Source organism: Lepisma saccharinum, chromosome 23, assembly GCF_977018435.1.
Source record: "Lepisma saccharinum chromosome 23, izLepSacc3.1, whole genome shotgun sequence".
NCBI classification, from domain to species: Eukaryota; Metazoa; Arthropoda; class Insecta; order Zygentoma; family Lepismatidae; genus Lepisma; species Lepisma saccharinum.
In genome coordinates, this window is record NC_139251.1 from 8,366,296 (window position 1) to 8,382,926 (window position 16,631).

The following is a 16,631-nucleotide window of genomic DNA, read 5'->3' on the forward strand; positions in this document are numbered from 1 at the left end:
AAAATGTTGATATTTTAGCCCTGTCTCCAGAGCCTTCGTCACGTTTTCTCAGGATTACACAGGAGAAAAGAAAGGAAACACTTGACAATTAAATTGACAATGAACAAACAGACCAAGATCAATTACATGTATTTTCTACAAATCATATCACCACAACCTTTACACAACCTCTTGTATGGTGTTGCATCCTGTTTTAACAGGTACCAGCAAAAGTCACCCATCATGTTCGTTTTTGATGCTGTTGTTCCATTTGGTGAATATCCCGGTGGTCTCTTCTTCCTTTTTTAGTCGCTCACAGCCTCTAACTTGTTGGAGAAAAATTCCAAATGAGAATTCAAGAAGTGTAGTTTGAGTGACGTCTAGCTGCTGGCCACCCCCTTGCACTGACACTATAGTTGTCAGTTTTTTATAACTAAGAAAACCTTTAACAAGGGATGCAAAGCTTTCGAGGCTACTGGTTCCAAAGCATTCAGCTTGCTCTTGAAATTCCTACCTTCCAAAAGTTTTCTCATCTGGGGTCCAATGATTATTTCATTCACCACTTTTGTCCAGAGCATCTAGAAAGTTTTTCATCGAATCCAATTTTATATGTAAAGAAAGAAGCAATATGAGGTTTTGCTCTGCCAATAAACTTCACATTATTTTGCACTTGGATGAACTTTTCTATTGAAGGCCAGTTTTGGACAGAATAGTGTTTGTCGATTACTCTGTCCCAGAGGCGCAGGAAACAACAGCATTTTGTAAAGACTCGTTGAGGTGTGAATAGTATGGCAATGGTTTTAAAATCTCCACACACTGGCCAGGAGTACTCATTGTAACAAGTCAGGGTTGGCAAGGTAATTTACTTGTTATGTTTTTTACATAAATTACATGTAATTTTACTTCACGTGAAAACCAGCTTTATACGAAGATGTAAAGAAATAATTTTCTTTCGTAAACTAGTAATGTAAAAAAACTTTAATTATATTACATTTTAAACTTTAATTTTCTTACATATTTGAGCACACAATCATTATTTTCTGAAGATTGTTTATACAGCCACCTCATGCCCTCATCCTCACTAACAGATTTTTCAAAATAGAACTTATCTCTTACATACTTTAAAAATTCAAGAACTTGTTGATATATACGTTTTGCACTAGTACTTGTGTTTATAACATAATACAACGATTAACAACAATTTATTTTGATTTGATTTCAAAGTTTTATTAACAGCTTCAAATTCCTTTTTTCATGTGTATTATGCACTTGCATAGGCTAATTATGATGTGAATGTGAATATGCCAGTTTATAAAATTCCAATCACATACAAATTAGGAAGGAAAGTTTCTTATAGCCTTCATTTTTTGTTTTCTACCACTAACAGCTGCCATTCATAACAATAACCATGGCAAGAAGCATGATTTCTTTTAATTTTTTATATTTAATTTGTTTTTTATATGTTTTACAAGTTTTTTTATGCATAATTTATGTCATGTAGAAAACCTTTTTCTACGTTTAATTGCACAACCCTGATCGGTGTGCACTTACCAAATCGACATACGTTTCTTTCATGTGCACTGAATGTGTCACTGGTAGTTATGGTTTAGTGTTGCCATTGTGTAGTAACATGGCCTTGAGGCTTGTTTTGGAGAAGTCGATTAAATCCATCAGTCCAGAGGAATATGCTAGGAATGTCCTGTCACAAACAATGCTCAACAAGTACAAACGACAATGAATCACTTTGGATGGAGCCTTTTGGGTTGCTTTCTCACATCATTTACTTCCTGATCTTTCAATGTTTATTTGTCGCTTGTACAGAATGGTGTTTCATGGTTCATTTTAAAGCTCAAGCTTGCAGTGATCACTTCTCAATGATCTTATACAATTTTAATTAGTTGATTGGTTCATAAATACCTTGAATGGAAAGCGCAAAGGCAAATATATTTATTCTGTGAGTTTATGTATTACAAATAAAACAAAGCAAGATGCAGTTAACTCTTGACTCATTCCATTTCATCATCTGTACAACTATTACATGGCTGTTTAGTTTCTTCACTTTGGCAATGGCAAAATTCCAAATATTACATTATGTATTCAGCATTTAGGGCAGATGATTAACATAAAATATAACCAACATTTTACAAAAGTAATTATTCTACAAATTTTCAACTTTTAAAAGCAAATGAATTGTTTATCACAAGTCAATAATTTTAGTAAACTTTGTGAGAATCCACAGGACCATCACAAGTTTGTTATTAGTAGGGAACGCATTTATATGTAAATGCATATCTTCATATGATGCAAAAATCAATGTTATGTTGTATTATCTTGCCAAATTGTGGTATATAAGCTCGAAAAATGCAATTTAAGTTTTATTCTCCATATTTTTACATATATTAGCTATTAGCACATATTTTACATATTTTAGTTTTATGTACAAATAATTTCCATGTTTTCCAATATATATTCCATATTCATGCATTTAATGCATTTTCCTTCTTGCATTAAATACCAAAAGTTTATAGTTCATCTTATATCTGTTTGCTTTCTATTCTCTGTTTATTTTAATTCTTTACATTAGACAATGCATCTGCCATTCTAACATTCTTGAGAACAATAGAGAATGCTTTTGGAGTGAAATTCATTGCATATTTTAAATGCACTACTTGAATGCAGTTTCTGTCACTATAAATCTTATTTAGGGAGATTCATTTTTCAGCACTTCGAGAGAAAGTCTGGTAATCCTTTGCTTTGGTAGCACGAAACAAAGCACATTCTGTATTTGAATTGTGAATTGCTATTAATGTCATGTAATGATATCAGCCTAATGTGTTTTATTTAGCTATGTGAGCGAGCCTCTTGTGAAAATTGCCATTTTCACAACTATAAGTGCATATTTAATTCCATTGATTAAAATAAATAAATATATATTTACATATCTAACACTTTTTCGGTACATATATATCCCTTCCCTGGTTATTAGCATATAACACTCGAGTGTAGGTGCATATTGTTTTCCATGTAGTAAATACCTTGTTACCTAGCATAATACTTATCATTCAAGTAATATTTCTGAAACACATAGATTTTGATAGGTACAGTTTTCTTCCTCAGTAGTAGGTAAAATTTTGGTCTTTGATATGTTTAAGTTAAATATCTAGTTTTCTCTGAGTTGCTTGTAGGTTGTATTTATAAAACAGATCGTAGTATGCATCACTTAGGTTCCTGCTTTTAGAAATATATAGTAGCTACTCTGCATATTCAACTCAAGCAACCCAAAGTGGTAGGCTGAAAGTTAGGCCAACCATACGATAAAAGTTGTTAGCCAAATGTGACAACACACCATCGAACAATGGCGATTTTGGCTGTGGTGGCAATGTAGGGCCAATAGGTAACTAACTAACTCTCTAGCCTTCTTAAACCCAAAGGTTTATGCCTGAAGCAACACAAATCTTCCATCTGTCCCTATCCTGGTCAATATCAACCCAATCTTTTCCATCCTTACCAATTTCCTTTAGGTACATCTAAACGTTATCACTTCATCTTTGTCTTGGTCTTCCTACAGGTCTTTTACTATCAGGTTTCCCAACAAGGATCCTGTAAACTCTTCTTTCCTCTCCCATTCATGCCACATGGCCTGCCCACCTAAGTCTTCTTGATTTAATTATTCTAATAATATCTGCATCAATATGTGGTTTTACATTGGGCCAACACATATCTTATAATTTATTGTGAAGCCAAATATATATGTTAGTACAAATTATTTCTGCAAAATTAAAATTTACACAATTTTTCCTTCAAATGGTATCACTGTTTTCAAGGTACCTTCAAGTGGAGCCACAAAAAAAACACTTTCTAGAGAATTTACTAATTCCTACACACTTCACGGAACTTAGTCTTCACAGAATAGTGTTTATATTATGTATACAGATAATGAACGACTTTCACAAGAATACCTGCAAGAATGTTCTTGTTTTGCTACATCTGAACAGACAAACCATAAGCAATTCTCAACACAGAAATATCATTCTCCCATGTGGCTGACAACTGACTTGGGAGTGATGAAAGTTATGAATAGCTTATACTTTCATTAATTAAATATTATACAGGGTGATTCAAAAGACCCAGGATACTCTTTTTTCTTTGAAACTGATGCGGTAATGGCAGATCCAACTTCATCTGGGTACATCAGGATAAGAGGCCCTTGTGTGAGGGTGCTTCTGGGACATGGCTCCAATCTTGAAGTATGCCACATTGGATCGAGGTTTTTTTTTTCAAATGGCAAGGGTGTCATGTGGCGGTACTGTTACAGCTATCTCAAAACTAATTACTGCACTGAATTTCTTGGAAAATTCTAATGTGTTTTGATACCCTACATGACTCCCTTGCCATTTGAAAAAATTGACCTCGATCCAATGTGGCGGACTTCAAGATGGCAGCCATGTTCTGGATGCATCCTCACACGTGGACTCCTTATCCAGATGTACCCAGGTGAATTTTGATCTGCCATTGCCACATCCGTTTCAAAGGAAAAAGGGGGTCCGGGGACTTTTGAATCACCCTGTATATTAAGCATGTTCTCTGACTGAAATGTTGGGAAAAAGCACTGTCACATGCCATTTTACCCTAGAATTTACAGCACACTCTTGAATGTGGTCTTAATAGGAAAAAGTAGTTTTAAAGGATAATAGTAATAATAATAATAAATAGTGATATTCTTCATTAGATCTCTGTGTGCATTTTTATTTAATTTATTTCCCAGTTACTAAATTGTAGTTATGAAGATTTTGAAGGAGAATGGGATGGTGTGGAGAAACTGTATGAGGACTGGATAGAAACTGTGGACTTGTATTATAAAAACCTGGATAATCTTGAAGAGGAGAGACTAACAATGAACAAAGAAGTAATGAGGCAATACTATGCAGATTTCCAGAAAATTTCATACGTTTTGCCATTAAGCCTACAAAAATATTTTGAATTTGAGATTCTGGTAAGTATTTTTCTGTATCTAGGTGCTATTATACACATTGCTTGTAACATTCTTTGTTTTATTTACTGTTTGTATGAAATTATCTGAACTACAGACACACACATACACAAATGGTTCCAGAATATCATACTAACCTATTACACAGAATGTTTTCCTTTCACTTTAATATCTGCTGCCTCAAACTTACCATGTAGACCTATTGTACAATGATAAAATTCTTGTTAGTTGCCCATATTGGACAGGTATCTTTTATTACTTAAACATTATGAAGTTGTATATATTAAATTAGTGCCACCATAAGAACCGGCCTCCATTTACAGCTTACAGCTCAGAACCGTTATTTTGACAAAATCCTGTTTTCCTGCTGGCTGCTTCATGGAGGAGGGATTCAAATGTTGCCACTTCTTGCCCAAAAAGGGGGCAGCTGTAGGCCTAATTTGCTATTTGACTGCAAGTTTCTTTGTAGTAGATGTGGCAACAGGCAGTTACTCCCATAAGCACATTCCCTGTTCTGGTTCTTAGCCTGGCAGAGGTAGAGTTTATTTTGTTGTTAAACTGCATACATGGTTAATGACATGGTCCAATTTAGTATATTTGCTAGCAACATTAATACAAAAATGAATGCAGTTTCATGCTGAGAGGCATGTAAATTGTTGATCATAACATATTTGTTAAAATGAATTACTGAATGCAATCATGGATAGGGATCCAAAATATGATTTCATTTCGGAGTAGAAGAGAGTTTGCTGTTAAAATATGGCATATTTATTGCAGAACGATCTATTCCAGAAAAAAATACAAGTTGATGCATGTAGCAGCTTTTCCTGCATTTTTGCATTTCAATTCACACTGTGTGGAACATGTTTAAATGTGCCCCCACTCCCCTCTCTTCCTACAAAAGCTGCTGTACATGTCAAGGTTGCTCTTTGACCCTCCATTGGCCCTTCCGTATCTCTGAGATACAGGCATCCAAAATTGTTTGTTTTCTCACAAATGATTAAGCATGTGGTTCTAAGCTTCTCCATAGCTGCTTCCCTATTTGTCTGAGTACAGACGAGCACAGTCTCTGCCTGGTGCCTCTTCTTGGTGGGCTTAGTAGGCTGTTTGTATCTGTGAGATACAGAGTGACAGTTTTTGTTTGGGTTGATGGTAGCATTGTCTGCTTGTAGAATGGACTGAGGGTCTGCAGCATGGTGAATGCAATAAATACAATATCATCAGTGATAAGGGTCTGTTGGTGATTGTGATAATGCAGAGGTAAAAGAAAGAAGATAATTTGGAGACTGAACTGGAATGTGATGACAATTGCGATGAACAGCAGAGTGACACACAAGGTGCTTGAGAATCATTATAAGTACTAAAATAAAGTAAGGTGAAAATTTAAAAGTAGTCACGAATATGTTAGTAAAACCCTACTTTTTTACCAATAGCCTGTGGTGCAGCAACAGCCCATTGAGGACTCGGCCCTTCCTACCAACTGCTGGCCTCACTCCCATCTAATCCTACTCGCTCAGTCACTGGGAGATCATCCGACCAGTTACAGGGTGATGTGTGGTCAGCACGACGAACCCTAGTCGTTGTTGTAGGTTTCCATGACTGGGTTACGCTCCTCATTCATAGCTCCCCAATTTCCTCACGATCGTGAGTGGCCACCGGTCCCATACACAGGCCAAAACCACAGGAGAAAAGTTGATACGCTTCCCCCAGCAGACTCAAACCTGCGTGCATTCCATAGCTGGAGCCCAAAGCATGATGCCTTAGACTGCACGGCTGCAGCACGGGACATCTTGCAGATGCATTGTGTTACTTTTGCAGGTGCTTTGGTGCATTTTGCCTACTCTCAGCTCACTAATCTAAAATACCCAGTTTTTAAATTCCATGAAGGCTTGACAAGGCCAGGTCCCCATCACCGGAGTTGTTCACTTTGCTCATGAAGAGAATTGACAAGTGCCTACCCAAACTATCCCTTGCCCTGTCCTTTCAGTTAAGAGATATAGGCTTGGAAACCAGAAAGCAGCTCTGCTTTGTCAGTGGTTCCAAAGTGCTGGCATATATAGGCACTTACAATGCATAAGTTCCGGTGCTCCTTTAAGTCCAAAGAATATGTGGCTATTTATTATTTCCTTAAGTACTCCAGGAGCATGAAGAGAACGAAGAAAAGTTGAAGAACGCCTTTACAAAAATGCCAAAACACTGCTCTATTAACTGAAAAATTTTGAGTTGAAGATCAAGTGTTTTCATTCTCCATAAGAAAAATATGGAAGTCAAAGCAGATTTATTAATGATATTCTTAATGATTTGCTCTTGCCCATAGATCACCAAACCATCAGTCGCAAGTTACCAGAAACTTACAGAGATATTTTCAGTATCTCATGAATGGTTGGCTCCACGCTGATGTTTCTAAAAGCAATCTTGAAAGATACTTTTGAGACGTTTCATCCTTATGATTGATTGCACTTTTGTGCTCAGATAGACTAATTGAGACTGGACCTACAGCTTAAAGTGGAATCTGAACCACTGCAATGCACCTCCACCGAGGATAGAACCAGCTAGTCTTTGAATGTAAGTTGGCAGCATTGCCTCTACACCATTGCAGAGACCCTAAACCATAAGTGGCAGTCCGGTCAATATTTCAGATATCAATAATAACAATAATCTTCTACCAGGTGTAGAAGTATGAAACCGGAATTGGCCGATAGATGGTGGCTAGCCGGCAGTGGAGGGTGCGGAAGATCGCGTAAGCAGCACCAGCTGCTGCCCGCCACTCCCGAGGACGTTATATCGGCACACAGTAACCCGAGTGCCAGACAGAGGAAGGTGTTGCGCATCCGGAACATGTCGAGTTTTGTGCCTACGAACTACGATTTGCGGACAGCATTGGTGTTCTGTTATCATTTGAAGAAAACCGCCGCAGAATCGCATCGAATGCTCGTCGAAGCTTACGGCGAACATGCTCTCGGGAAAATGCAGTGTTTCGAGTGGTTCGAGAAATTCAAAAGTGGCGATTTTGACTTGCGGAAGGAGGAACGTGTTAAACTTCCGAAAAAGTTCGAAGACAACGAATTGCAAGCTATTATATAAAATATTGTTTCACAGTTGCAAACACCAGCCGTTTACTTCTTGCAAACAAATTCCGGTTTCATACTTCTACACCTGGTAATATACTAAAACCATTCCGAGTCTCATATGCAACCACAGCTTGGCACTAATAACCACTCATGTACCAATAAAAAAAAAATTAAAAAAAAAATAGGGTACGTAAGAGCAAAGCTGAAAAAAAAATAAAGATGAATACGACCAGGGAATGGACATATAGTAGTAAAAATGTGCTAAATATATATTTAGTTATTTTCACCAAAATATGGAGTTACCTTTTTAATAATATAAGACACTACACGTACTACATAAAATACAGTCTCGGCATTGTAACTATTACTGTGACTGTCTTGAAGAGAAACCTGATCCAAATCCCATACATGTGCCACAAATTCATAGCTTCTGGCGCTGCTGTTGGACGAGCAACTAGTAACGAGGGTGGGGTTAGCAATGGGCTGCTCGTCTTGGAACTCTTCCAACTTTGCGAAAATATCATTTGTGACAACCAGGAGCCGATGCTTGAGCCCTCATTCTCTATTGTTGACAACAATTGTAAATAAACAAAAATTTCAAGTGTTCAACAATAGCAAAGCAAACAGTTGGGAGGTGTAAAATTGTCAGTTATTCGCAAGATATTCACCCAACTCTTTGTCACATGGGAATATGTAGTTATTGCACCAATTTGGAAAATATGTTGAGAAATGTTTTGAAATATGGAAAAATAACTTATGAGCAAGAAAACTAATATATGTACAAATTTGGAAAATAGAAACTAAAGCTGAGCCAATACCACTTTGGACCGATACAGATGCAGATACTCTTGCCCATTCCCACCGATACCAATACTTGAAAATTTCAATAATTAAAATTTGTTATAAATATTGATCACTATTGGTGTGCAAATCTTCTCCAATTATATGTATCAATTTACAAAAAATAAATGTTTTAGAATATTCAAGAGTTACATCAGAATATTAAAAGAGATGTATATATTCACAAAATACAGTTTTTTTGTGCAAAATAAAAATAAACTTTGCATTTTGCTTAATTTCCAGGATAATTAGACTCTGAAAAAGTGTCGTGCAGCTTTCTTGTGGACACTGTGAAACACCAATATGCTTGGAGAAGTATCGGCTGGTATCAGCAGATGAATTACAACCGATACTTTCTGATACTGATACCACTGATACTAATACATGGGTATCCGTATCGGCTCAGCCATAATAAAAACTGATGCACAAAGATAATTAAGAATATAACTAATATCAGCTTCGTACCTAAATATGTATTTTCATATATAAATCCGTCCCCCGATTATGACCATCCCATTTGTATGAAATATTGGTATCTCGATAACTGAGTTGCAAGATAAAGTTTTGGTTGGCTGGTAGACCAACCAAGTAGTAGCTCAAAGCAACATAAATTTTCTTGATGGATCTGTCTGAGGGCTCAAATGCTGAAAGAAGGCCTCAACAGCAAAAAATTAGTAAGATATGTTTTTTGCCTTGATGTTATCCACACATTGTCAAGTTTTATCAATGGTACACACTTCTAGAGGTTGTAGAGGGGACTTAGTTGATCAAGTTTTGATAAGGAATCTATGTCCGGAAACGTACCGTTTTGGTACTACACAGATGACAAGATCACATCTCCCGCTTCATGGTAGGCAACCCACATTGTCGGAGTTCAACGTCTTCAGTCACCTGATGTCATGTGTGCTGCTTCCAACGTCCTCTGATTACAATCTGTTTGCACAGCACCTGTGGTTTCAACATGATGGCGCACCAGCATTTTTCCCATGACGTCCGACAACATCTCAATCAAACATATGGGGACAGGTGGATCAACTCCTTGGCCACCACGATCTCCGGATCTAACGCCTCTTGACTTTTTCGTATGGGGCCACATGAAGACTATTGTTTATGAGACTCCTGTAGTGTCGAAGGAAGACCTGGTTGCAAGAGTTCTGCCTTCAGCAGACACGATTCAGCACACACCAGGTATTTTTGAGCGTGTGTATGCAAACATCCTTCAGAGGTACAATGTTTGCAACGAACTTCAGGATCGCCACATCGAGCAGCTCTTGCAGTGACACAGGTAAAGTGGGAGATGTGAAAATATGTGATCTTGTCACCTGTGTAGTACCAAAACAATACGTTTCCGGATATGGGTTCCTTATCAAAACTTGATCTACTAAGTCCCCTCTACAACCTCTAGATGTGTGCAATAGGAATTCTGAATCACCCTGTATACATATAAAACAAGAGCCAACCTCCATGGCGGAGCAGTTAGCACAATATGCTATCTTCTTGAAATTCATATAATCATCACTCATCCTCATCGTCGTGATTAGCTAAAAGTGGCAGAAAAGTGATGCTAAATAACAAAAATCAAAACAAGAAATAATGATTATGCAAAACTAATAACAATGCTGATTTTAGACTTTGACAAGAAATGGAAGTTCCCTATATTTTCACTTTTCAAAATATAAGGGCTTTGTGGATATACTTCATGCAGGACTTCACATTTCCTAATGACATCCCTACTTTCATCAATTGAAGTTATGGATCTGTCGCTTGATGTACTCACTAACTGTCTCTCTCTCTCACATGTATCACCCACACATATATGTACACACATACATTATTTTAGTGAGTGTTGTTTTATAAACAAGTTTTTTACTAAATTAATTAATTTTTATGTAAAATATTCCAGAAGATAAATAGAGTGGTTCTTAATAATCAGCGTTGTTATGCTGATATCTACTTGCATCTTAAACTTCTGGCATGGAAGGAAAAAGCTAACACAAAACAAGAACTTGAAATTGTGAAAGAGATATGGAAAAATGAAAAGATGAATTTCTTCCTCTCTGAGATAAGGTAATAAAGTCAAGCATTGTGTATCTTATAATTACTTTAACATTTAATATACATGTTGTTCCTCAGCAAATTACAAATGGAACGTTCCATGATGGTGAGCTGCAGTGATCTGGTCAGAAGTGCATCTGATTCCCATGTGGGTGACTTTAGGAGGGAATTTTTCCAACAATGTCCCAAGCTTCTAACCATTGTGTGCCAGGCATCAACACTGGGGAGGAGGAGCATGGTGCTAATCACATCATCTCCATTCTGACCAAACCGAGAATATGTGGACCCTACTTCTACATCACTTCATGTGTTTTCATGGCACGATACCACACACAGGCGAGCCTCTCTAATGGTGCAGAAGTAGCATCGTCACCTTGTAATCAAGGGGCCCAAGGTCCGATACCCGGTGAAGCCACTTAGTGGTTCAGATCCCACTTAAAACTATAGGCTCAGTCCCGATTAGCCTTTCTGTGCATAAAGTGGACTTACAACATTAATTCAATTCAAGCACACAGGCCATAGCATTACCATTTTCATTACTTGCATTATAGTAATTCCATTTTTTGTAGTCTGCCTTTATTTTATTTGTAAAAAAAATAACATTTGAACTTCTTTATATTGACCTACAGTTTCTACAAGAAAAATGGATAACACAATTAATTGGTAAATTGTCCATCACAATTTACACACACTTTCTACACATATCCTGTGTTATTTTAATTAATAGAATTGTACTGATATTGGAACAAATGTTATCCTCTGCTTCTTCAGCTCATTTCTTGCCGGGCCTCCCCGATGGCGCAGTGGTAGCATTGTTGCCTTGTAATTAAAGGGTACCTTGTTCTATACCCAGTGGAGGCACACAGTGGTTCGGACCCCTCTTAAAACTGTAGGTCCAGTCCCGATTAGCCTTACTGTGCATAAAGTGGACTTAAAACACAAAGTCAATTAATCAATTAATCATTTCTTGCCTTGCATTGCTTAAAACAAAATTAATGAATATGATGGTATATTGTTAATATATTTAAAATTACTGTATATAAACACTGAATTACAAACATTTCATGTCAGATGCTCCTTCATTGAACTTAATTTGAAAGTGCATACATCATGAACCTTTCAGACTCAATATTTATGTGATTGTAGAAATGGGAAGTCAGTACAGCCAGAGGGAATTTGTAATAATGGGCAAACTATTCATCATTGTGCCATTTGCTTTAAACCAACCAGACGATCAGGAATTGAAAATGTTGACCAAGAAAGATGTCAAATATCTGCTTCAGCATCAGTACAATTCTAAAGAAAATTAGAATGAAAACAGCACTCCACAGTTTTGATGCTACCATCTTTACAAACATGCCATATAATTTATAATACATACATGAGCCAATACCATTTTGAATATATAGCAATTCCAATGCTGAAACGTGTTACAATTACTATTGATACCAGTACTACAATGGCTAGTCAAAAAAGAGAGAGAATGATATATTTTTTTTATATCACACAGTCAACATGCAGCGGTGAAACAAATTTGCGTGAGAAGAAGGTGTCTACTGGAATCGGCACATAAAATTGCAAGCATGTATGCGCATGCATCTGGCAACACTGAGGAAACAAAATATGAATGGTCAGAAGTCACATACGGAAAATTGAGTCGGTTCGTGAGGAGCAGTACGCGGCTTTGAAATTTTGCTTCCATCTGCAGAAATCTGCCACGGAAGCATACAAAATGTTGTAGCAGGCATAGGGTCAAGATGTCCTTCCACAATTAATGGCATTTCAGTGGTTGAAACAGTTTTAAGAAGGGCCGTGTTTTGACCACAAAGCAGGGCAGTCCGGGAGCTCCGCCCATCACAGTGAACGAGATCATGGTTAACACAACTGCCATCATTGTTCGGGAAGATTGCCGAATAACAATAGATGAACTGGAGGACATGTTACACATATCCCATGGTAGTGTGTTCACCATTCTGCACGATCGCTTGCACATGAAATGCATATGTGCAAGATGGGTGCCGAGATTGCTAACGCCTGAACAGAAGAATGTGAGAGTGGAGGTGTGTCGGGAGCTTCAGTGTCTGGTAGCGGAGCGTGGCGAGACCCACCTGAATTCCATCATAACTGGTGACAAGAGTTGACTTCACCACTACAATCCTGAAAGCAAACAGGTGAGCACAGTCTGGAAATCACCCAGTTCTCAGACGCCAAAGAAAGTCAAAGCTGTTCTGTCGAAGAATAAGGTAATGGTGATTTCCTTCTTTGACTACCATGGAATGGTCTACCAACATACCACAGTTACTGGGCAGTATTACGTGACTGTTTTGAAGACCCTGACTGAACACATCCATCAAAAATGCCCTGAGCTGCATCCATCTGGTTGGCGCTGCACCAGGATAATGCACGCCCTCGTGTTTCCAATGTTGTTGCTCAATATCTGGCTCGACAAAACATTGAATGTGTCCTGCACCCTCCATACATCCTGGATGTTGCTCCATGTGGCCTTTTTTTCTGTTCCCTCATCTGAAATCGAAGCTGCGGGGCAAGTGTTTTGATTCATCAAAGGCCATTTTGAAGAAGGCGGAGGCGGTTCTAAAGATGATGTTAAGCGATGGGTTCCAGCTTGTCTTCCAGGACTGGCAGACATGTTAAGCCAAGTGTTACAACTTGATTGGGACTACTTTGAAAAGGACCATATCAACCTGGACCCTGCCTAATTTATTTCGTAAGTAAAAAAAAAAACATTCTCATTCTTTTTTGACTAGCTCTCATATATATAGACTCTGGCACAAATAAACATTCCATATTAGGTAAGGTAAAAAGGTAAATTTCCCGTGCATATAGCACCCTGCCATGAAGGTGCATTTAGGGGATTTGGGGTGGGCCCCAGCACATATTCTCGATCTCAGCTAGTTTGGAGGTGATGTTATCAGCACCACACTCCAGCTGCCTTTATCCTCCAGGGTTGCCCCAGGTACCCATTGATTTGAGGCTGGGTGAGCCCCAGAGCCATTGTATGCAGTAACAATGCTGGTAGATCACCCACCCTGGGAATCGAACCTAGATCTCCCACATGGCAGTCAGATTGCCTGTCGACTAGACTTTCCATATTACAAAAAATATTTTTCAGGAACTGACAAAGCATCAACAATGACTTGTTTGATTGCCAATTGCCCACATGGAGTACTAAAAGCAAGAAAAAGTGGTGTCTATAAAAATGACTTGCTGCAATACAATAATCGTTAATTTTGAAATACTGTCTACATATAGACGCTCCAAAAAAAAGGACCACTTTTGGAGAGTTTATATATAGATTCACCGCAGGTAATGGGTTAAAATTTAGCTGTCCTTTGAGGCTGAATCTATTGTTCTCCACAATATTGGGGCAAAATTAATGAAATTTGATGCATTTTTCGTAATTTTTATGACTAAAAATATTTGCTACATTTTGTGTACCTTTCGATATTACCAGACTCCAGAAACATATTGGCTGGTATCGCCATTTAAATTCAAACTGTCATTTTCTGATACTGATACATCTGGTATCACTATTGGCTAGGCCCCAATACTTATCGGGTGGGCTGAAAAGTTCGTAGGCTGACTCATAGATGGCGTTACTAGAATTAAATCCATGTGATTTTTACTTAGTACTAACCTTCAAAAGATACGTGTATAAATTTCACAGCTGCCGGATAATTAGTTCGTGAGATATAGCATTGTGAGTGAAGCAGCTTTTGTTATTGTGAAAAAATGGATAAAAAAGAATTTCGTGTGTTAATGAAGCAGTGCTTTTTGGCGAAAAAAAATACTGTTGAAGCCAAGGCTTGGCTTGATAAACATTATTCGGACTCTGCACCAGGAAAATCAACCATTGAGAAGTGGTTTGCTAAATTTAAACGAGGCGAAATGAGCATCGAAGACGATGCACGCAGTGGACGCCCCAAAGAGGCTGTTACCGACGAAAACATCAAAAAAGTCCACAAAATAATTTTAAATGATCATAAAGTGAAGTTGATCGAGATAGCTGAGACTTTAAAAATATCAAAGGAACGTGTTGGACATATTGTGCATGGATATTTGAACATGCGAAAGCTGTGTGCAAAATGGGTGCCGCGCGTGCTCACAATCGATCAAAAGCAACAACGTTTTGATGATTCGGAGCAATGTTTAGCGATATTCAACCGTAAAAAACATGAATTTTTCCGTCGATATATTACAATGGATGAAACATGGGTCCATAACTACACTCCAGAGTCCAATCGACAGTCAGCCGAGTGGACTGCACGTGATGAACCGAATCCAAAGCGTGGAAAGACGCAACAGTCGGCTGGCAAGGTTATGGCATCAGTATTCTGGGATGCGCATCATATTATATTCATCGATTACCTCAAAAAGGGCCAGACCATCAACAGCGATTATTACATAGCATTGTTGGAGCGTTTAAAGGATAAAATCACGAAAAAACGGCCCCATTTGAAGAAGAACAAAGTGCTGTTTCATCAAGACAATGCACCGTGTCACAAATCAATGAAAATGATGGCAAAATTATATGAATTAGACTACGAATTGCTTCCCCATCCACCATATTCTCCAGATCTGGCCCCCAGTGACTTTTTCCTGTTTGCAGACCTTAAAAGAATGCTCGCTGGAAAGAAAGTTAGCACTGATGAAGAGGTAATCGCCGAAACTGAGGCCTATTTTGAGGCTAAAGAGAAATCGTACTATAAAAATGGCATCGAAAAATTGTATGACCGCTATAATCGTTGTATTGCCCTCGAAGGCAACTATATTGAATAATAAAATCGAATTTTGTCAAAAAAATATTTTTTACTATGTTAGCCTACGAACTTTTCAGCCCAACTGTTATACATTTGGAGTCAACCTCTGTCATGAAGTGGATAAAGCAGCAAGGTGTGACGCCAGGTGTTACGGGTTCATCACTCACATTTGCTATTAGCCAAAAAGTTACAGAAAAGAGAAGTAAAATAAACCAAGTAAATTAATATGTAGGAGAGTTGCATTAGTATATGATGATACCATAATTGCAACCTGCCAAGTAAACATATGTAACCTATTATAACATTTGAGCAAGGAGAGATTTAAACACAATGGTTAATTGTGCAATGATGGGTTGCCCAAATAGAAGTTTTCAATTGCCATTTATTCTCTGAAAACGGATATTCACTTTTTCTGCATACAAATGGTTATCAAAACTGAATGCATGAGGACTCAAGGATTGTTATTTCTGCAAGAAACTCCATACAGACCGTGATGAATTAAACAAAAATTATCTGGTATGCTGTGAATATTTTGTGTCGTGTAACTAAAATTGTCACCTATTTATCTGTATGGTGAAGTGCAAGTGGGTCACATTAACATGTTCAAGAAATGTTAACAGGATTTGATTTTCTTCTTAGAACAGGAACTAACCCTTATTTCATAAGTCATGGAAACTGTTTTTTTTTTTATGAAAGATGTAATGTAAGTTGTAGTTACAGTTCAGGAACAGTAAAATAATAGGAAAAAGTGAAGTAAATAATAATAGAACCTTAGCAAGTGAAATGGAGGAGATAATTGTGTGTCTCTGAGTGTGTGTGTGTGTCTCTCTCTCTCTCTGTGTGTGTGTGTGTGTGTGTGTGTGTGTGTGTGTGTGTGTGTGAGTGTGTGTGTGTGAGAGAGAGAGAGAGAGAGAGAGA

General features: G+C 37.7%; 1 protein-coding gene across 2 annotated transcripts in view; it reads left to right on the plus strand.

Annotated features, from left to right (window-relative positions):
* LOC146005179 (uncharacterized) overlaps positions 1–16,631 on the plus strand; it is a 204,409-nt gene that overhangs the window by 16,900 nt on the left and 170,878 nt on the right. For both annotated transcript variants that reach the window (XM_083144214.1, XM_083144215.1), the window contains exons 4-5: positions 4,745–4,972; positions 10,784–10,947. In XM_083144214.1, the coding sequence (XP_083000340.1) occupies positions 4,745–4,972; positions 10,784–10,947 (392 nt within the window). The remainder of the gene's footprint in view (positions 1–4,744; positions 4,973–10,783; positions 10,948–16,631) is intronic.